Consider the following 22,135-nt stretch of genomic DNA (forward strand, 5'->3'; position numbering starts at 1 on the left):
TTAAGCCATTTAGCTTTCTTAACATGAAAACATCCTGGACTGGTTGTTGAAGTCACTCAATTTACTGTTAGAGTTAGTCACATGGCTGTGAACAAACATGAGATAATTTTACCTTTAAGGTATTTGAAGCAATTGGCATTTATTACATCACTAATTATATTAGATCATGTTCTAATCCAGTAGATATTATGTATTCAATTACTTCACTATATAATATCATCCTATAGTAGCCTACACTATGTTGTACACTAATAAATCCACTGCACACTGTGTGACATAGTAACATGACTGCACTACTGGTTAAAACTTGACGGGGAAAAAAACGTTTTTTGCACAAAGACCAACACATATAAAATATATATTACTTTACAAAGTTTAGTGATGTTCTAATAAAAACGTTTCAGTCATGAAAGCCTGGAAATCTACTAATCTTGATATAAATAAAAACTGTATTTATGAACAGGAAGTTGATAGAGTTATATTCTTACCTCATAGACATCACTGTTACAGGAAAGTGTTAATGTCTTAACATCTTCCATGAGTATAAAAAAAACTAAATAAATCATGATTTATCACATCAGCATCTATGAAATACCAGTGTTTACCATCCACAAATATCAGACACAAGCCACACACTTTACTCAAGAGACATTACAGGACAGGTCAATTTTTATTTAGCCACCAGAGAATGTGAAAAGAGGCACTAAACAGCTTTTTGTGAACAACACACATATAGCGCCTGTCAATAATGATTCTTTCAAAGGAGGAAGTTCAGTATTTTTTGGCAGTGTGCATGTGTTTTACACAACACCCTATATTTCTTTGAGAGAAAAAAAGTTGTTGATATGGCAGTACTACATTTTTGGGTCCACAACCTATTAATCTTTTTAATGTATGTAAGAATAATGAAGAACACAAATTCACAGTTGGGATTAAATACTGTCTGATACAGTCCCAGATTAAATATTGTCTTGTTAAATGATTGAAAAGTGTTTTACATCTCATAGTTCCCACTTCCCATTACTGTGGCATATGACAGTTCTTGGATAGGCTATCAGATTGAAAGTGACCTGTCTGAAATAGAATGTGATTACATTTTTCCATTACCACTTTAGTTGCCACATGAGGCTCTTATGCTTGTTTTTTCATTATCTATTTCTCTATTAGTTGTTGTTTTTCCATTTAACAGCGCCCCTGAAGCTGCACATGTTCATCACACAGGTTAAATTCTATTCCTTTATTTTGTGAGATGTGAATTAGCCTAGAGAACCAGCTAAAGTCACTAAACATAAATGGGCTATACAACCCGGTTAAGAGAGGCAAGGTCATTTTGAAAATGAAGAAAGTTAAAGCACAAATCATCTTCCTCCAGGAAACCCACTTATCCAAGGAGGAGCATAAAAAGCTTAAGAAGTTTGGTTAGCCTATAGGAAAACCTACACATGCAGGCAAAGCCGAAAAAGAGGGGTTGCTATAATGATACAAAATACAGTTGATTTTGAATGCTTGAAAGAAATCAATGATGATGAGGAAGGGCGATATGGGTATTTCACAGGGTGAAAGAGTGTTAAATTGGGGTGGCGGATGTTTCTGATCATAACGCGGTTCACTTAACTGTACTTATGGATAGTAAACATAAAAACACAACATGGAGACTGAACGTGGGAATAATGAACAGTAAGGTAATAACTGAACAAATTAAAAAAGACATAAAGAGATGTATGGAAGATAATGATACAGAAGAAATTAAACCAACTATCCTATGGGACACTCTAAAGGCAGTAATTAGAGCAAAATCTACTTCTACAAGAAGTGAAGACTATTAAAGAGGAAATAGATTTGTGAAACAGCAATACTATGAAACTGGCCCTAAAGCTACTGTAGAAAAAAGTGTCCCATATTACCTGACTTCACCAGGTAATATGGGACACATTTTGGTAGAATGACAAATAAAATTACTACTACTACTACTACTATGACCAAACCACCATCAAAAAAGGTGGTTACTCACGCCATTGATGTTTGTATCATTTATCACAGATCTCTTCAATATTTCTGTGGTGAAATTATGCTGTAAATTGTGATTGTTTAGAAACTACAGACCTATAAACTCACTGAGACCCCCCTCTCTCCCCCTTCTGCAAGTTTCAGGTAATATGAGACAGCTGTTATGGTAATATGGGACATTCACTTTCAGCCACATTTTATTTTCTTTATTTGAACATGTGCTGATTTTAGTTTTTAAACATAGAAGATAATAATCATTGATAATACAGTGCAATGATCAATCCTCTCAAAAGTTGATTTTGGCACATTCCTGGCAATGAACCTCAGCCTAGGTTTCTGACCTGCTGCAAATACCCTATAGACCCTTTCAGAGAGTATAAACAAAGACAGGTGTTACCAAGGATACTAATTAAGGCTCCATTCTATTTAGTGTACCAGAGCGTTTTCTAATGAGCCACACCTGTCTTTGTTTATACTCTCTGAAAGGGTCTATACGCATTGTTAGCCTTGGCTAGCCTATATTAGCATAGAGATTATTGTAACTGTGTGAGGCAAAAATATGTAGCAAGGTTTAAAAAAGTATACAAAAATACTAACAACAGCACTAACAACAGGATTGTTCACCATAACTGCTTAAATCATGATTGTATTGCAACTTCTAGTTTATAAAGTGTCCCAATATAGCTGAATTTTTCTAGAATTCTGTCTAGAACCCTTATTATGCAAAAATGTAATTCCGCATGCCACTGCACTTTTCGCTTGAACTTCCCTCCTGAGTCTCCTTCAAAGTTGCATCAACAACTTTCTGGTTACCAACAACTGATCAAATTGATTGTTTTCTGTCAAGAGGTGTTATGGCAACAATTCAAAATCGTTTTTTTTGTGATTGGCTGGTAATATTTTAATTGCAAAAGGCCTCAGGCCTTATATGTCCCATATTACCTGATGTCCCATATTACCTGACTTCACCCTACTAGAATTCTTGCAAGGCGTATTAGGAAACAACAGGTCCAAAGTAGGCCTACAATACCCCAAATCAGAGAACCACAATCAGGCAAACTAGAATATGAGGTAGCGGAAATAAAAAACATATTAAAAAATTACTACAAAAAACTACAACCACCTTCGTCTAGTGAGGAGGCGAAAAGGCAGTTTCTCAACTCACTCGATTTACCAGCTATTGGGGAATTACAGAATAACAAACTCACAGCTCCTATAACACCTGATGAAATATCCAAGGCCATATCCAAACTTAAAGCTAACAAAACCCCTGGAGGAGATGGTTTCCCATATATAGAGTCTTTAAGCGGGAACTGATACCTCTCCTTACAGCTTCCTTCAACTGGACCCACAAGGGAGAGAACCAGCTAAAGCGTATAGGGTACTAAAACTTGTGGTGAAGCTTCAAGAACCGTTGCTATGGTTACCTACAAATCTATACGGACACATGATCCATTTCAAACAGCAAACCAACACATGATATGTGTCCAATATTGACTAATTATGAAAAGGCACACTGTACTTTTTACTCCACAGCTGCAGTTAAACTAAACGTTCAGACACAACAACGAAGACAACACACAGACCCCAAACTGGTTCTGATGGCTGTTTGTGTGTGTTAATGGGTTGGGGGTGAGAATAAGAAGCCATAAGTGCTTTGTTCTGCTATGGTAGAAGAGTGCTATCAAAGTGAAGTCCATTTTACATTTATTCAAGTGCTATTTTCATGGACAGTTAAGAGAAACTTCTGCTTTTACTCAATTTCCCTACTGGGACAAATAAACTAGCCTACTACTACTACTACTTTTCTACCTTTCAATTCCAAATATTACAATATCTTTCTTCCTTCCTACTAGTTAACTTGGATTTTACAGTACTATAAAACAATGATGATCAACGGCAGAGTTAATAATCACATGATAATTGTGAAAATTACAACACAATGATAGCTAATGTTTATAGGTGACTTGTAGTAACTCTCCGATGGCACTTCCATGCAGTTTGCTGATACATTTGTATTGTAAAATGATTGCATCTAATCCGTGAACTCCTCATATATGAACACCAACGGTGGTTAGAAGACCCTCAGCATCCTGCTCCAGTAGTCGCGGACAAGCTCTGACTCTATGGTGTTATATAGTGAGTATGGGTTTGATACCTCAGGGGAACAGTGGACCATTAACAACTCAGTCCTTATAAAGTTAGTCCTAAAATGCACCCGTCCACTCATTCACTGTTAAACCAGACGTTTTATCCTAAAATGCACCCGTCCACTCATTCACTGTTAAACCAGACGTTTTATCTGATTGTCCGTGTTAAATATGGGCATCAACAACATAGAGTAGCATGCTCTCACATATACACAGGAACATTGCTATACCAAAAGTTTACCAAAAGGTTAATAAATGGTTTTGTCAGCTGACAATTCTTTGGAGTTCATGGGTAATTGCTCAGCAAAAATGGCATCAAGCATGAAAGATCTGCTTCATACTCTCCACATCAAAATGGTACCGCAGAGCGAAACTGGCGCACTTTATTTGACATGGCAAGGTGTATGATAATACTGTATATAGCCAGTTACTGTACCAAAAGAGCTATGGACCTATGCAGTGCAGACTGCATTTATGGTGAGAAACAGGTGTTTTAACAACCGCTCAAAGCAGACACCTTATTTCATGCTGACAGGAAGACAGGGTCAGTGTGTTACGCCTACAGACAAGATAAACGAAAACTAGATCCAAGGTGTGACAAAGGGATTTTGGTTGGGTATGACAAAAATAGCCCAGCCTATTTAGTTTACTATCCCAGCAGTGGTAAATTGCAGAAACACAGGCTAGTTAAGTGTGTGACCCCAACCATTGCAGAGCAAGAGACACAGACAGAAATGCCTGCTGATGATGATTTTGAGGTACTGAGGCGGGTTGACAGGACCAGACGAACTCACCCTCTCTTACCGACAGGACAGACACAGGAGCAGAAGCCGGTCCCGACAGTTGGGCCTCAGGAGAGCCAGGCACAAGCACAACCAATCAAACAGCAGACCAGACGTTACCCCTCTAGAAGAGACCAGCGTACTTTGGTGATTATGTAACTGAGGCAAATGATGACCAGGTAGGGGAGAGTGGGGTAATGTGAGACACCGGGTAATGTGAGACACCCCCTGCATCTAGAAAACGGAACACATTTATGGTCATCTGACCATGATGTTTTCAAGCCCCTTCCATTTCTCCATGTTCATGAAGGAGAGGACCTCATGATGCTGTGGAAAGCATGTTTTTTTCACAAAAATATGATTTTTGCATGTAAAAGTAAATTTTCTTGCTGTCAACTTAATCAACTGTTGTGCCAAAGCAAATTGATTCACGTAAAAAAAACTTCTATGATACATGATTATGAACTACCAACACATAAAACCATGTGATAATGCTGGCTGAAAATTAGCCTGAATTTCTAAGAGGGGTCGTTTTTTCTAAAATGGGGGTGTTGGGGTAAAGTGAGACAAATGCTGCGGGGTAAAGTGAGACCATGGATGTATTATAATAGATCCAAGAGTGAGACACTGTGAGCACACCACACACAAACATTTACACTAGAATCTCGTCCCCCAAGCCAGAAATCTCACGTGATCAAACATGATCTGTAGCCACACTGCTTTGTTATGCTAAGTGCTCTCAGTCAGCTCGCTTAATATTGGTTACATTCAATTTTAGTTACATTCCACTTTGTCGGCTCCCCCCACACACAAGAGGACTTTTGATCGAAATGGTCACGATTGTCGAGTCCTACAATCTGACCCCCAGACTATCTAACTGGTTCTATCTGTCATTTGAATGTTAATTAAAACATTCTGTCATTCATTTGATTTTGTTCTTGAGTTACTTTGTGTTTAGGAAAAAAAGTGCTTAATTGACCAATCCCCATGATTCTGTTACTAGTCCGACATTAGTTCTGGGATGTGTGGTTGTCAAGCTAGCTGTCAGGACTCTAGCTGTTACAACATGTGTTGTTATGGGAGTTTCAGAGTGGAAAAAGTAAGTGGATCAGTTTACCCCATTGATTTCTCTGGTTTGTCTCAGTTTACCCCTGAGCTGGGGTAAAGTGAGACACAAGACCACTTTTTTTTTTAAACAATCATATTTTCACTGTCCTTCGTCCTGAATACATCCTGATAATTTCCATTGCTAGGAAACATCCTGAATTAATGGGAAATGTGTAAATTTTACTGATAAATCATTTTAGCTTGCTTAGAGGGGAGCAAATGTAAAAAGTGTCTCACTTTATCCCACTCTCCCCTACAGATGACCATAGATTACTGTTACAGGTTGGTGTCTAATGTACCCCTCACATTTAGTGAAGCTGTGACCTCACTCAAGAGAATGGTCTAGTGCAATGGATGAGGAAACGGAACAACACATTTACCTTGACCACACTCCCAGAGGGTAGGAAAGCAGTGGGGGGTAGATGGGTATATGCCCTAAAAACCAATGCAGATGGGTCCAACAAATTCAAGGCACGTTATGTAGCCAAAGGATACAGTCAGAAGCAGGGTGTAGATCATGATGAGACTTCGCCCACTGCTAACCTGACGAGCATACGAGTGTTAATGCAAAAAGCGGCACAAGAGAACCTGATTTTACATCAGATGGATGTCAAAACCGCTTATCTACATGCTCCAATAGGTTTTGAGATCTATATGACACAACCAGAAAGTTCTGATGTCACATCTGACAAAGGTGAAATGTTGATGTGTAAACTGGAAAAGTCACTGTATGGTTTAAAGCAATCAGGTAGAAACTCGAACAGAATGTTGCACGATTACTTGAGTGAGAATCTATTCACTCAGAATCCTGCTGATCACTGTGTGTACACCAGAGAAACAGAAGGTCAAAAAGTGCTGATTGTGATATGGGTTGATGACCTGGTTATTGCAGCCAGTGATGATGACACTGTGATGATGAATGTCAAAGAAATGCTCACTGCTAAGTTTAAAATGAAAGACTTGGGTAAACTGAATAATTTTCTGGGTATTGATTTTCAGCAAAGTGATCGCTGTGTAAAAATTCCACAGGAGAGGTATGTTGAGAAAATACTTAAGGGTTTGACATGCAAGATTGCAAGCCACGAGCAACACCTTGTGAGCCAAAGCTTAACTATACTGACAATGCAGAGGTAATGAATGATGTCAGGACGTACAGGGAGGCTGTGGACAGCTTGATCTACTTATCAACATGTACCAGACCAGATCTGAGTTATGTAGTGAGTAAACTTTCACAGTACCTTTCTGAGCCAACTGTACAGCAATGGGCAACTGTAAAACATGTATACCTGAATGGCACAAAGGAAAAGCTGTTGTGTTACAGAAAGAGTGACAATGGGCTACTTGGATTGGAAGCATTCAGTGATGCAAATTGGGAACATGAGACTGACAGACGTAGTACAACGGGTTATTGTATCAGCATAAGCCAAAATGGTCCCTTGATTTCATGGAAACCCAAAAGGCAAACCCACGGTAGCTCTCTCAATGTGTGAAGCTGAATACATAGCGTTAGCTGCAACTATACAAGAATGTATGTAGTTGGTTCAACTGTTACAGGGTGTTGATGGGTCTCATTACATGCAGCCAAAGGTTCATGAAGATAACCAAGGCACCATAGCCTTAGCTAAAAATCCTGTACAGAGACAACAATGTAAACATGTTGACATAAAACATCATTTTGTAAGGTCAGCTGTTAATGATGGCAAGGTAATGCTGGACTATTGTCCAACAGAACAAATGGGGGCAGATGTTATGACAAAACCACCAACAAAGTCTAAGTTGAAAAATTTAGTGGCATTTATGTTTGGAGAATAATATACAAAAATGGTTGTGTGAAGATATTTTTGTTAGCAATATGCATATGCATATGCATATGAATGAATGAATGAATTAACTGTAATATGCAAAGTGCCCATGATTACGAAGGAGTATTAGGGTCAGCCAAAAAAAAGGAGAGAGCCAGCCCCCCCCCCCCCCAAAAAAAAAAAAAAAAAAAAAATATATATATATATATATATATATATATATATATATTTAGGCAAAAAATATATAGCTATAGGCAAAAAAAAAAAAAAAAAAAGGTCAGAGGGAAAAAAAACTGCAGAGGCTTGACAAGGATGTGGTGTGGTAAGTGTGACAAACCACTTCAGCACTGTGCAGCAAAGTAGCAAAATGAATCAAAAATTCCTCATTTGCAAACATGTGTAGGTTGTATTTTAGTGAGATAAAAAAGAGAAACATAGAGGCAAGTCTGCTCTTGTCCTGAAACACACTCGCGCGCACACGCAAAGACAAGAGTTCATATGATCATAATTAAGTCTGCAGTGAGAGTGGGAGGGTCATGTGGAGAACCGTACAGTCCCACCACTGAGCCACAGCTCTGACCCAACACTATCACTGCTATATCCTCTGCTGCAGTCACTGCTCTGCTTCACTGTTACCATCAACACCGTGAAAGAAGCGACACTTCTGCCCCGCGTCTGGACATCTTGGTCTACTTTTACGCATGGGAACCTGAAGTGACGATCCAGGAGTGAGAACTGGACCAACAGGATCTCAGATCGTACACGACTTGAAGTCATCTTCATAGAGTTGTTTGTAAGCCTTTTGGAGGTAAGAGACATCTTTAAATACTATATGAGACAGTAAACAACTCAAATATACAAGTGTGGGTTCACTCGAGCCAAACAACATGGTCGGTTTGTTGTGTTTTTCGGGGCAAAACATGATGTTCTCCACTGTTTTCCCCTATTTCTAAAATTGAATTTTCATAATCCGAATCACACGTTCTTCTTAAGGCTTGTGCGCAGTTGAGGTCACTGCGCAGGCACGCGCAGAGCGGACTGGTATGTTGGAATAAGTGGGCTGCCGGGAAGTGCTTCTCTCTGGCACGTGTGTGTGTCTGTGTGTGTGTGTGTGTGTGTCTTGTGGGGGGCTTGACCACTGTAATTTTCCATCTGTTTATTAGTTCACTTCGGCTCAGTGGATCATTGATGTGTATTGCTATGTATTATATAATCATGTGTCTATCAGGCTGTGGAATACTTCTCTGTAAGGTATTTGCTTTATGGTATAAACAACCATTGTATTAGTCTTGACTGGACAAACACAATCTTCTACACTTTTGCTCACACATAAACCCTATAGATGCCACCTATACCACATGTACTGGTCAAAAAGGTTCCTTACAATCATCCCCCCTTTAGTTTCCTAACAAAAGAGGTATAAAATATTTAGAAGCTGCATATTTGAGCTGTTTGAGTTTGAGGGTTTAAACAAAACCCCATCGACGTTACGGTAATGCTTTAATTATTTAAACCAAATGACTCAACACACTGAAACTACGGCAAGAAGAGGGGAGTTTGTGATGTTGTTCGGAGTGGGCGGAGGCCTTCTTGATTTTGTTCAGAGATCTCCTCCTGTTTTACATTTATTTTTCTCTGGTGCTTGGCTTCTTTCTCCGTCCCTCAGCCAACATCACATTTTTTCAATTTGAACTTGAACACAACTCAAACCAGCACGGACACAGCTCAGACTTTCTTCTGGTCTCCCTCTGTCCATTCCCTCACAGCAGCACAAATCCTTTTTACGCCTGATTACTTTAAATATTTAAGCTATGAAAACTGAGCCAGTAAGAATTAGGGCACTGAGGTGTGTGTGTCTGTGTGTGTCTGTGTGTGCGTACGGGTTTGCATGTGCCTTTTTGGTTAAACAAAATATGTTTACTATGGGGAACTTCCTGTACTCCTCGTGAGTCACTGCCTACAGGTGGTTGTCGGACACACAGAGAGGTTTGGGGTTACATACTGCTCACCCACACACCCTTCCTGGAGCTGTTGGCTTTACTGGTAGGTACTCAAACTTACATAAACTTGATCGAGAGGGGGAAATCTAGGGAGAATACCAACGGGGAAATCACCCTAAGTCTTTTAGTGAGATCACTTCAGAGCTCTTCTCTTTGCTCTCGGTGCTTCCAGTGTAAAATATAAACTCAAATTGAAGCCTTTAATGTCTCTCTCTCCCTCTTCCAGCTGTCTGCAGCCCTCATCCACTGAAGCCATGTTTTCCAAGGCCACTGCCAACTTTGTCCATCAGATTGACCCAGAGGGAAGCCTCATCCACGTGTCACGAGTAAATGACTCCAAAAAGCTGGTTTCCATGGCACTTGTTGTCAAACGCAACCGCTTCTGGTTCTGGCAAAGGCCCAAGTACCAACCAACAGATTTCACCCTCAGCGACTTGTTGCTGGGCAACAAAGACCTCAGCCCTGGTACGTAGCTGTGCATCCACAAATAAAGCTACATAAATGTTTATTATCCCCATGCAATACCCTCTTGTAGCCTACATCTGACACAATATGTCTCATCAGGACTGACAGAGACAGACTTCCTGACCTACAAGGGGACGTTTGGGGACGAACTCTCCGGGAAGCTACGCACCGTGGCTGGCTCTGTCAGTGTGGGACTTGAGGGTTCGGGCACTTCCAAGCTCCAGTCGTGTTTTGGCAAGCTGAAAAAAGAGGAGCTGGATGTGAAGAAGCTGTTACATGACTCCAGAAACAGGTGATAAATAATTCCCTTTCATAGTGATTGCTCATGGAAGTTCTTCAGAAGTAGGTGACAGGATAATGACTTAATTATTGATGAGGCGAACGGTTTAAAGATGTAGTTGGACATCAGACATTTGACTCCTCAGATCGGTGTGTCATGGGAAGACTTAACCACAGCTACAGAGATCAGTCATGTCATAAGTCTTGAATACACCACACTCAGTCTTTACCTGATCCGTCCCTTCCACACATGCAGCTGTGTAGATGAAGTCATGTTTGTGTTTTCTCTAGGCTGGTGGACATGCAGCACCAGCTGGTGCGGCAGCTGGAGAAGCGGGCTGATGTACTCGGAATAGTGAAGGAGAGGATCATCACCACCAACTCCTGCTCCATCACCCAGACGAAGAAGGAGCAGTGCATCTTCAAGGGAGTGCTTGGGCTGCTGGACATCCTGGGGAGCTCTCTTCAGGTCAGCAGGGGCGGAGTAGAGTATTTTCTGGTGGGGGGCACAGGGGGTAACAACAGTGAATCTGGGGGGGGGGGGGGGCACCCAAAAGTGAAAAAATGAAGATTTATTGCTCACTTGAATATTTATATTGTACAGCTACACATTATTTACAGAATGTCTTCATCTTACTTTTTTGGCCACATCGTAAGGAAGATGCCTATGACCTTTTCATTTTCCAAATTATAGTCAATTGATAACCAACTCTATTTTGTAGATAAGAAGTCTTAGCAGAATAAGTAACACAATAAATTCTTAAAGTGAACATCAATATCTTATACTCTTAAAGCTCAGCTCTGTACAAACATCTCAGTGTTTTGTATAACAGTCAGTCAATGTATGCAGAAATACCAGAAGAAGCATCACTCAAATGGTGAAATTGGGAATAATAACAATCTTACACAATTTTCTTTATTTCCTACACAGAACACTGGCGTGTTTGCTGTACAGAGCTGAGAAATGCTTATAGCTCTTTACAGTGAACATAACAGTGGTAAATTGTTTTACAAAATGACTTACATTACCAAAAGTCATGACCATTGGGTGGGGGTTGGGGGGGGGGGGGATTGCAGGGGGGCAGGTGCCCCCCTGTGCCACCATGGAAGACCCACCCCTGCAGGTCACTGGGGAAACACTGGGTATTAACACGTGTTTGTTGTTGTAAATGTAATAGGGTATATTTATATGTGTGTATTTGTTTATATGTGCATCCTCAGGTGTTTATGAAGGACACTAACAAGATTGAGATGGACAGTGATGTTTCTTTGGAGATCCCCTCTGATACCGTCATTGCGTACAGCATCCTGGAACTAGAGATTAAAAAGAATGGAGACTATGGTGAGTTCAAGGGCGTGTGAGTGATGAATCACAAGCTCATTTCTCTATTATGGTTGTACGTTGTAGGCATACATCAGGTCAGTGTGCGTTTGTGCCTGCTATTTCACATGTTTCTCTTTTCTCTGTGTTTACCTTTCATGTTGTGTGTATTTTTAGACATATGCCTACAATCTGGGGCAAAAGGAGGATTTGAGTCCGACTCTCCGTCCATTGATTCCTCCTGTGTTGTGGATGGCAAGTTCAATGGTGATAACGTTCCAGCATTGCAAAACGGTTTGTGATAATTCACGCCACCATTTCGCTAGTAAACTGTTGATGACCAATACCAGTTTTTCAAATATCGTCAACACCCCACATTTTTTGAGGAAGTGAAATGACAGAACGTATTGTAGGTTCCTTTTTTCCCATAGACAAATAAAATTGTGGATTCTATGAACTGAACTGTTGAAATGATGATTTGTGATTTGGTCTGAAATGCAAGCAAAACCCTGGATCAAAACTATAGGCTACACAACCATGGACTTTGGAAATCAATTTCTTTCCATTCACAAACATACATTGAATATAATGTGTATCATATTTTGAGTTAATATTTAGATTTTTTTTTAAAGATAAGCAGATATTATGCCAGTGTAGCTTCAGCTTCAAATCTCATGCTCGATCCTTCCCCCACTGACAGGATCAGGGGAGATGGACTTGTCTCCACTGGCAGAGCTCGACCAGGCCACTAGACATGCCTTGTTCAAGACACTACAGGAGACAATGAGGGACAGAACTGCTGTCTCATACCTGCAGTGTGAGGTGAGTGACACAATGTCATTACCCTATAGCTTTAAGACACCACACCACCAGGGTGTGGGCTCATCTCTCCTGGACAAGTAAACTAACTCAAAAGGACACACTCTCCCAGAACCACTGTTTATTCCATCCTTGACAGTTACATTGAGGCTAAAAACCTATGACAGGTCTTTGGTAATAACTGCTCTGTTTACTCTGTTTTCCTGCTGTCAGCTGGAGAAGTTGTGCAGAGCTGACTCACTCGACTTGGCAGAAATGGACCGACTCAGCTTAGACAGTCATAGCGAGTGCAGGCAGTTTGCTGGCGCTGCTAAGCTGAACGCAACTCATCTGTTGGTCAGTGCTATGGAAGGTGAGAGGAAACACAACACAGTGCTCTGAGCAGCACACAGCAGGACTCCATAGATTCCTCTCTACATTTGAAGAGTTCATTTGCAAAAGCAGACAAGTGCCATTTTGAAAAAAATGAGCTGAGGCTTTGTAATTATTCTTTGCATAGTGTTGTTTTCAATAAAACTTTTTGGGATATGTCTGTTTTGTTACATATCAAAGTCACTCAACTTTGGTTTGACTGATATCACCTTATGGAAATTAAAAATTAAAAATTAAGATTCTAGAATATTTTAAAAACGGAGTTATCTGCTTTTGCAAATTAACTCTTCATTTTCATCTCATTGTGTGTTTTGCTCCTGTAGAGCTGCCTGATGAAACCCTGAGCCTCCTGAGTGAGAGCCCTGCTGATTTCCTGGTGGCTTTCAACACACTGGTCAGTTAGCTTTGTTTCACTCGTTGTACATCCTGAAATTGTTCACTGTTGAGACTTTTGCTTTGTTTTAAATGAAATGTTGAGTGTTTTAGGAATATGATTGTTAGCTTTCTTGCTGAGAGTCAGATGAGAAGATTGATATGAATCCCAGATGTGCAGTAAACATGAGGATACTCCACACATAGAAAACATCTAGTCTGGTTTTGCAGCAACTCTTAAGTTCTCACTGTCAGTGCTCTCATTTGTTTTAATTTATACAAACGGTTTTTGGTGATTGCCTGGAGTTGTCAGCTCCACCCAGGCAAACTGTTCCAACCGTTTTCAACCTTATGCAAAGCTATGCTAACTAAGAATATGAATTACTTTATTAGTCCCCAAAGGGATTAATAACACTCCTAGCTGTAGCTTCATATTAAATGCTCAAACATGAGGTATAGATCACATTGTGTAAAGCAAATAAGTGTATTCCCCCAAAATGTTGAGCCATTCCATCAGGAAGCTTTAGATATAAACTTTAAAATGATGACAATAAGGAGCTTTTATCCATCTGTCTATTTATCTTCCTCACCAGATGTGCAGGTTAAAGGAGAGCAGTGGCCATCTCTCCATCCAGCAGCTTCCTGTCCCGCTGCAGGACAACCAAACTTTCCAACAGGCAGAGCAGCTGCTCAGCTCCACCAGTGTTACGCTGAAGAGAGACACTAACAGGCTGTGGATGGAGACAGGAGGTGAAGCGGGAGCTCTGCCTCTGGTCCTCTGCCTCAGCACACGGGGCCTGTCTTTGCTGTGCAATGGGCTGAAGTAGTGGGAGTTTATGCATGCACACTTTCTTTCTTTCTCACTGACGATATTTTGTCGATTTCTTTCTTTACTTTAAAGTATACCATATATATGCTGCTTGATATTTTTTTATATACAAAGAATTTAGTTTCTTTATATTTTCCTTTATATTTTTATCAAGCTATGTTTTTATATATTTAAAAAAAACTCTATATATTTTATGCAACAAGTTATTGTTTAGTATAAATCCAGTCATATTTTTATTTATTAAATTTAAGCTCACCATGAAGATGTGTCTTGTCCTTTAATAAGTTCAGTTAAAGGCTGAAAACTGATCGTATTTCTTAAGAGACATTCATGTGTCATACAGTAGATTTCATGTTTTTCACAGCAACAGCAAAATGTGGAATTTGACCCACAGACAAAATGCACAAGTGTTGCTTGACTGATAGTCAGTCTATTGCCTTAAATACTATTGTTAATTACGTCAAAATGAAGAACTAAAGTTTATAATGAAGATTATTTGTGTTAATATATGAATAATACTTTTATGAAGCTGTCTTTGCAAAGGCCACTTTTCTATTTGTCAGATGAGATTGTAATGTATATTGCTATTTGAAAAAAAGCTTTACTTTATCATATATGAATACAAATCTTTGTGTTTAAAGCTTTGTCTGTGTCATACCTTTATCAGAGCTTTTAACTTTGTCTTATGGAAATTGCAAATATTAAGTCTACTGGAAAGTGTTTACTTTTGGAGTTAAGTTCTGCATTTTGTCTTGAATATGACAAACAATTTCAAGATTCATAAGACCAGCTGTTGAATAAAGTGGATGAATAATTAATCATGCTTTTTTTCATAGTTCCTCATACGTTTTAAATATGTCTGGTATGTATTGTATTGTGCTCACCTCTGTAGAGTTACATGTCTATGTCATACAGCACATGCAAACAGGTGTTTCCACTCATGGCTGGTTAGAGCTTCTGACATTATAGTGAGTGCATGTGTTCACAGAGCATAAATGATTAAACTCTCTGGAACTATTTGCTGCATCTGTCACTGCTTATTATTATTGGTTTATGCTCCTGGGTGCCACCTTATTAGGTGCACTTAATGGAAAATACAAATGCAAAGAATGTTAGAAGACTGGATAACAACAGGCCCTCGGGCCTGAGAAGTAAGAAGGCCCTCTGGATTAAGTAATAGCCTATGTAATATTGCTTGATCAAAATGAAAAGACCTCAGACAAATTACAGTCAATTCTCAAAACAGGGCGTCCTTGAAAAAGAGAGCTCACTCTCAATGGATCTACCCTGTTAAAAATAAAGGTTAAATAAAAATAAAAAATAGAAACCCAGGCTTTTATTTGCTTCACATGCCGAATTAACCCAGTTTACACAGGGTCTATTGGACAGGGAACAAATCTTATGCTCAGCAAAGATTGAAAATAAAATGACAGCAAAGAGACACAAAACACCTCACAGAAATGAACAAAAATAAGAAGAGATGAGAGAAATAAGAGAAGTCCAGTTGCAGTTGCCTTTTACTACAACTCCACAAGAAGAACAAAAATAACCAATCCTCAAAGAATACAGTTTGCCACCTATGATATCTTCAATGGTGTGGACATGCTGACACAATGAAACTCTGGCCCCTGCTCCTGGAAACACGGTAGAGGGAACAACTGATGAATGGATGACGAGCCTGTTTTCTTCTTTCACTCACCTCAACACCTCGGGTCACTGCAAGCTCACTGCACTGCCACGCGGGGTCGCTGTTGCCGCTGGTTACCAACTCCGCTGCGTTCAACTCTGACGTCAATCTGCTGCGACCGGAGCGTGCGCCGCCGTCGCCGCAGCAGCGTCGTTGTGAGTCGCAGGAAAACATTGCGCAGAGCGGGAGGGAGAGAAACACTTAACACAACCAGCAGCGAGAGAAACATGCCGGTGTGCAACTTTTTCCTACAGGGCCGTTGTCGTTACGGCGATAAATGTTGGAATGAGCACCCGAGAGGAGGAAACCAAGGAGGTGGAGGTGGTGGAGGAGGAGGAGGTAGAGGAGGAGGAGGAGGAGGAGGATACAACAACAACTACAGCCGCTCCGGCGGTCAACAGCAGCAGCCCAGAGGAGGAGGTGGAGGCGGAGGAGGAGGTAAATGTGGTCTAACTTTGGTCTAAATGTCGTGATAAAAGCTCAAGTTTTTTATCCAAGTGTAGTTTTTCGGTAGCGGGTCCGTCCGTGAAAACAGAGCTCCGAGGTGGAAGTTCAATGTTGTTTCTCGTTCACTCTTGTTTTATTGGTTTGTGAACTTTAGGTTATGGGTCACTGTGATTTTTAGCTAGCAAGTCCACTGAAGTATTTTACTTGAACAAAAAGTTTCAACAAATAATTACGTGTGCATAATTACCCATTGTACAGCTAGCCTATTTCATGGTTAGTATCCGTTTTTGCCAGGCAGTTTTACGACACTACATTAGATCATAGGTTTAGAAAAACCTTGTTCAATGGCAACTGAGTGGGGAAAAATACTTCATTTTATAATTATCAGCTCAGAAAAAACGTCCAGTTGTTGTGTGTGATATATAGGCTACACTGATGAAACGTTGTATCCTGGTTGTTTTGTGTGTGAAAGGCACCATTAGTAAACAAACACATACATAGCTGGCTAAACGTAACGTTAGTTATCTTAGTAAAATCCTTTTGCTGTTAATTTTATTTATGAATCCCAAAATCACAAGAATATCTCATAGTGATTTCCCCTCTCTCAGACACCCAGCTCTGATAAAGAAACACTAAACATAAAACATGGACAGCCATGCTTAAGCCATTAGAGTAGACAGAAGTTGAATGACTGTAATGGTGAACTATTTCATAAACTCCCTTTTTTCCCTTGACATTGACTCGTATTGTTTTGCATGTGTGTTTCAGGGTTTGGGAACAGAGTTTGGGTGAATCCGAACCAGCAAAAAGGAGGCTACATCCAGCCTTCATCCTTCTCATCTCATGGAAGTGATGACTGGGGCTCCAGAGGAGGCGGAGGTGGAGGTGGAGGAGCTGACTGGGGTAGAGGTGGAGGTGGAGGAGCTGACTGGGGTAGAGGAGGAGGGGGAGGAGCTGACTGGGGTAGAGGTGGAGGTGGAGGTGGAGGTGGAGGAGCTGACTGGGGTAGAGGAGGAGGTGGAAGTGGAGGAGCTGACTGGGGTAGAGTAGGAGGAGGAGGAGGAAGAGGAGGAGGAGGAGGGAATGACTGGGGCCAAGGAGGAGGTGGAGGGAGAAGAGACAACGCGAGGAGCTCAGACTTCAGCTTTAATAGATTTTCAGAGCTGAATTCTCCCAGCAATTTTGACAGGGGAGGAAGAGGAGGAGGACCAGCCGGTGACGAAGATGACGGTGACAAAAAACTGTAAGTTTCATTGTTTGTTTGTTTTTGTGTTTTTCTAACCTTTGCAAACTTAGAGGAATGTCTGATTGTGATGAGAAGTGAATTAAAATGCTATAACTATCTCTTGATCACCCAGGGAGATCATTCAGGCTGACATGGAGATTTGGGAGAGTTCACGGCAGTGGTGCTTCTCGTGTTATTCAAATGCCAAGACACTTTTGACTGGTCAGCTTCAAAAATATATTTATTTCATGATTTCCAAGTTATTTGTTGCTGTGAATTATAACTTTTTTTTCTTTTTTATAAATCACCAATAACTCTTCTTTTTTTTTTTTTAGGTTTCCCTGATCTCTCTCCAGAGGAGCTGAGGCTGGAGTATTACTCAGCAAGAGTTTCAGGAGATCTGCAGGGCTACGTGAGTGAAGTGTTGCTGATTTAAGTTGTTCTTTACATTTGTCTTCAGAGGTCAAGAGGTCACGGGGGTACTACAGTAGTTGCTGTGATTCGGAATTTATTTTTTCCCCTGCATCAAAAGTGTTATACAAGTAAATTGAATATATATCATTGTGTTTGTCACATGATCTTGAATTTATCGAGTGTTGGTTCACATGTTAAGTAAAAAACTGCAGGGATTTTAATGTGTAAAAGTCTAAGAAAAATCTCTCTTATGTGTTTAGATTAATGGTGTCACTCAGTTGATCAACCAGTGGAGAAGTAGAGTCCAGGAACTGAAGATCATGAATCCAGCCACACGTGCAACTTTGGTAAGTTGCACAAATGCACACACACTGCAACAGTGTTCTCATCTCATGTTTTAAAATACAGTGAACATTTCTCATATTTATTATCCTTCATTTCCTCACAGCTGGCAGAGTTGAAGAACCCAGCACCTCAGACATCCTCAAGTGGCTTTGGTTCTGGATTTGGATCCTCCACACCTGACTTTGGAAACAAAGGTGAGGATAAAGTGTTGCTTGATTGTAACAGTATAGGAGTATTCATTCAACATTTTCGGAAATATTCTGATAGACTTTTGCAAAATAATGAAGGAAGAGACCAGAAATACCTAGTGTGACCATAAATGGAAAAACAATAATAGTAATTGCAAAAAGAGATGTAACCTGTTAATTAGTAAGCATTACCGTAGATGTGCTGGTAGGCAGATTATATAACCTTTTATCCCAACAAGGTATATGCCATTTGCTGGAGTTTCCTATTCCATAGCCTAGTGTGAGAATCGTGTATTAAATCATTTAACTTTCTGCAAGAAAGTTGCTTTAAATTTCCCTAATCTCTTATGAAAACAATGCTTGAGCTGATTAGTAGACTGCATGTAGCAAAGGGCTTATGAGTCCAGTTGAGTGTCTAAATTTGAGTTCACAGAAAATTGAATAAAAAGTAGCTTTAAGTCCTGTCTAAATATTCTACGGCACAATCAAATCAATAATCACTCCTCCTCCTGTGTTATCTCTAATGTCTGTCTGAACATGCAGGCTTTGGGGCTCCAGCACCAGAACCAGCGCAGGCCAGCAGTTTCAGCTTTGCTGCTCCAACTGGTGGTGGATTCGGTTCCTCAGCTGCACCACCGTCTTCAACAGGCTTCGGTAGTGCCATAGCAGCTCCTTCTCAGCCTCCCTCTGGGTTTGGTTCCCCTGCAGCTCCTTCAGCTTCAGGTTTCTCCTTTGCTGCCCCGACCACCAACAAGCCAGCCGCCGCTTCAGGATTCGGCTCTGCCTCAGGCTTTAGCTTCTCCTCCACAGCGAACAGTGGGGGAGGATTTGGAAGTGGTTTTGGGGCTGAAACACCAGCAGGAGGCAGCAGCCTGTTTGCACAGACGAGTGGAGGGTTTGGAACAAATGCTGCTGCTGCACCTGCAGCAGGAGGCGGGTCTGCCAGTGGGGCAGCGGACAGTCTGTTTTCACCTGAGAGCGCACTGACTCCAGAGGAACTGAATCAGTTCAAGGCTAAAAGGTTCACTCTCGGTCAGATTCCTTTAAAACCTCCACCAGCGGACATGCTGATGGTATGATTCGTGGGGGAAATTTATAAAACCTTTCAAATTAAAAGTTATAATTTATACAATTTTTTTTCCTGCACAGAGCTTTTGTTAAATCCAAATTCAATAATTTGTTGTTTTTCAGACAGACGATATTGAAATACTTTAGTCAGATCATTACTTGAAATATGATCAGTTTCAGCAGGGGAAACATGCTTTGGTTCCGTTTGATACTTTTCTGTATGTACCAATGACACATTATGTACAGCCACAGTATATATTTTTAGATCGTGTCTTGTCATAAAATACCATTTTAGGGTTTTTGAATGCCTTAAAACACAGTTTGATGCTCAGAGGCAGAATATGAGCAGTTGATGAGAAACATTTTAAGTCCACGTGTTTGCAAGTATAGATATGTAATATATATTCTTAACTATGATAAGGTTATTATGACAGTAAAGCGTTAAACACACGCCATAAAGTTAGGGATAAAGGTCTATTGGCACAAAGTGTTTATTTGCAGCAAGTAATACATAATGTTCTCTTAGAAAATGTATTTCATTGAGTGCTTCATAAGAGAATAAAACACCTTTACAAACACTGTAGTCTCACATCAACTGGGTTCCTCCTGTGATTGCACAATTCAGCCAGGAGAGGGTGTCAGAGTACAAGCCCTTAAATACCTCTGGCTGTTTAATGATTGCGCGATGCACAAAGATACTGGGGAAGTGCAAATGACTGTACCTTAGGACTAAATTGAGAACTATAGGTAGTTTCCTAAGGTAAATATTATTCTCCCTCGGTTTATGTTCTTACTTACAGTGTAAAGAGACACCATATTGAAACAACAAAGTCTGTCCACCATCCACTAAAACCATCCATCCACATCAGCTTGTGGGCCGGCATCCAGTAAAAGAAGCGCGGTAGAGCACGGATGACAATGAGTGAGTAAGCTATTCAATACGTATTCATTAGGTGTTGAGAACCCAGAGGGACCGCAAGGAAGAGGAATACAGTGACAAAGAGACACCAATAAGCTTTTCTGCTGCTATAGGGCTAAGGCTCTGCTGACTGGAGCATATTTTCAGCTGACAGGGAGTTTGTGATATCAGCAAGAGGTGCAGCTGAGCGGTGTGTGTGTCCTAGTGTGTTTTCGTGTGTCAAATCATCCTAAATCCACATCTCACGGCCTGGTCAGAAGCATTGAGTGCACAGGAAATACAATTTTATACCTACCTATAAATGGTAACACAGCATTAACTAAAAGGAACAGTGACAACAGTAATTTTCTCTGATACTTCTCAGTCTGGCAGCGGTAACCTCCCACCCACCCCCTGCCAGCAGATAATACATGAATAATTCAACAGATTAATGAACGATTAAAATAGAGACTCTTCACCAAAAGGCACTTGCATGCTCGTTTTAGTGTAAATTACCACCCGTTGACTTGTGAATGCATCTTACTGAGAAATATGGGCATTTCCAATATATACAATATATTCTGTTATTATACAACAGTAAATAAGCAGATCTAATCACTTGAGTGCTGCAGCATCACATTGTGAGTCTCTAACTCTGTGTTTATGTAATGTGGAGTGGATCAGAGCAATATTAAAGATGAGGGATGAGACCTTAGATGCTTGTGCACACACAGCCAAACACAGAATGTTTTAATGGGAGCATTTAATCACTCTGGTGCACATTATGACCTGTGTAAAGTTGTGCTATGAAATTATACAGTATAAAAGAAATGATTAAATATCACTTATCTGGCCTGTTGTGTTTAACAGAGCATTTGTGAATGCAGTCACTTCCTCCTCTTTCCCTCCTGGGGATTGTTCAGTATGCCCAGGAGGGAGGCTGGATTTAGAGACATGACATTTGAGTTGAAACACACGCACGCACATATACACACCTGTCATGTCCTGTACACACTCCCACTTTAATCCCCAACCTGCCCCACCCTCCTGTGAAATCATAGCTTACACAAACCCGGTCACATGAGCACTGTAATTCAGTTAACTCTGACCTGACTGTATAGCAACATGGAACAGGCATATGGTGTATAGTGTATCCTGCACTGATGCATTTAACACACTTTTCCATAGGGGAAAAAGGGGCAGTCCATCTTGTTAATTCTCGATTTAAACCATGTATTGCGGCTGTGTATGTATGTCGAGTGCTGAACCGATCAATTCTTTGATTTATAACTTCTGCCTGCAGCTATTGAAATTCCGCCTCCCTTGCTGGTTTCTCTGGATCGTTTTTAAAAAAAATTTTTATGATATACACCTACTTAAACACACATTGTCTTCATCGCTATTACACGCTCACTCCGGTCACTACATCAGCTGATGACAGCAACAGTTTCTCCTACCACTGCTTGAATCCCCTCTCTCTACAGAATGTCAATGAGCTGATTGGGATTCAGCACTGCTATTAATGTTTGGTGGGGGCTGATTCCGGTCGACCCTCCTT

General features: G+C 40.5%; 2 protein-coding genes across 2 annotated transcripts; both read left to right on the top strand.

Annotated features, from left to right (window-relative positions):
- Nucleotides 1-8,505: 8,505 nt before the first annotated feature.
- On the top strand, nt 8,506-14,548 carry LOC310993164 (gasdermin-E-like). Its single transcript, XM_083981479.1, has 10 exons — nt 8,506-8,656; nt 10,075-10,313; nt 10,413-10,605; nt 10,884-11,061; nt 11,814-11,934; nt 12,091-12,207; nt 12,614-12,735; nt 12,946-13,084; nt 13,428-13,498; nt 14,070-14,548. Exons 2-10 carry the CDS (start codon nt 10,103-10,105, stop codon nt 14,301-14,303), a joined length of 1,386 nt encoding a protein of 461 aa, XP_083837605.1. The 5' UTR covers nt 8,506-8,656; nt 10,075-10,102; the 3' UTR covers nt 14,304-14,548.
- Nucleotides 14,549-16,117: 1,569 nt separating this feature from the next.
- On the top strand, nt 16,118-20,179 carry nup42 (nucleoporin 42). The gene is made up of 7 exons (XM_083982792.1): nt 16,118-16,430; nt 17,208-17,682; nt 17,798-17,886; nt 18,000-18,076; nt 18,339-18,425; nt 18,527-18,617; nt 19,155-20,179. Exons 1-7 carry the CDS (start codon nt 16,220-16,222, stop codon nt 19,688-19,690), a joined length of 1,566 nt encoding a protein of 521 aa, XP_083838918.1. The 5' UTR covers nt 16,118-16,219; the 3' UTR covers nt 19,691-20,179.
- The last annotated feature ends 1,956 nt before the right edge of the window (nt 20,180-22,135 follow it).

The sequence above is a fragment of the Trachurus trachurus genome (assembly GCF_905171665.1).
Source record: "Trachurus trachurus genome assembly, chromosome: 11".
Classification (NCBI taxonomy): Eukaryota; Metazoa; Chordata; class Actinopteri; order Carangiformes; family Carangidae; genus Trachurus; species Trachurus trachurus.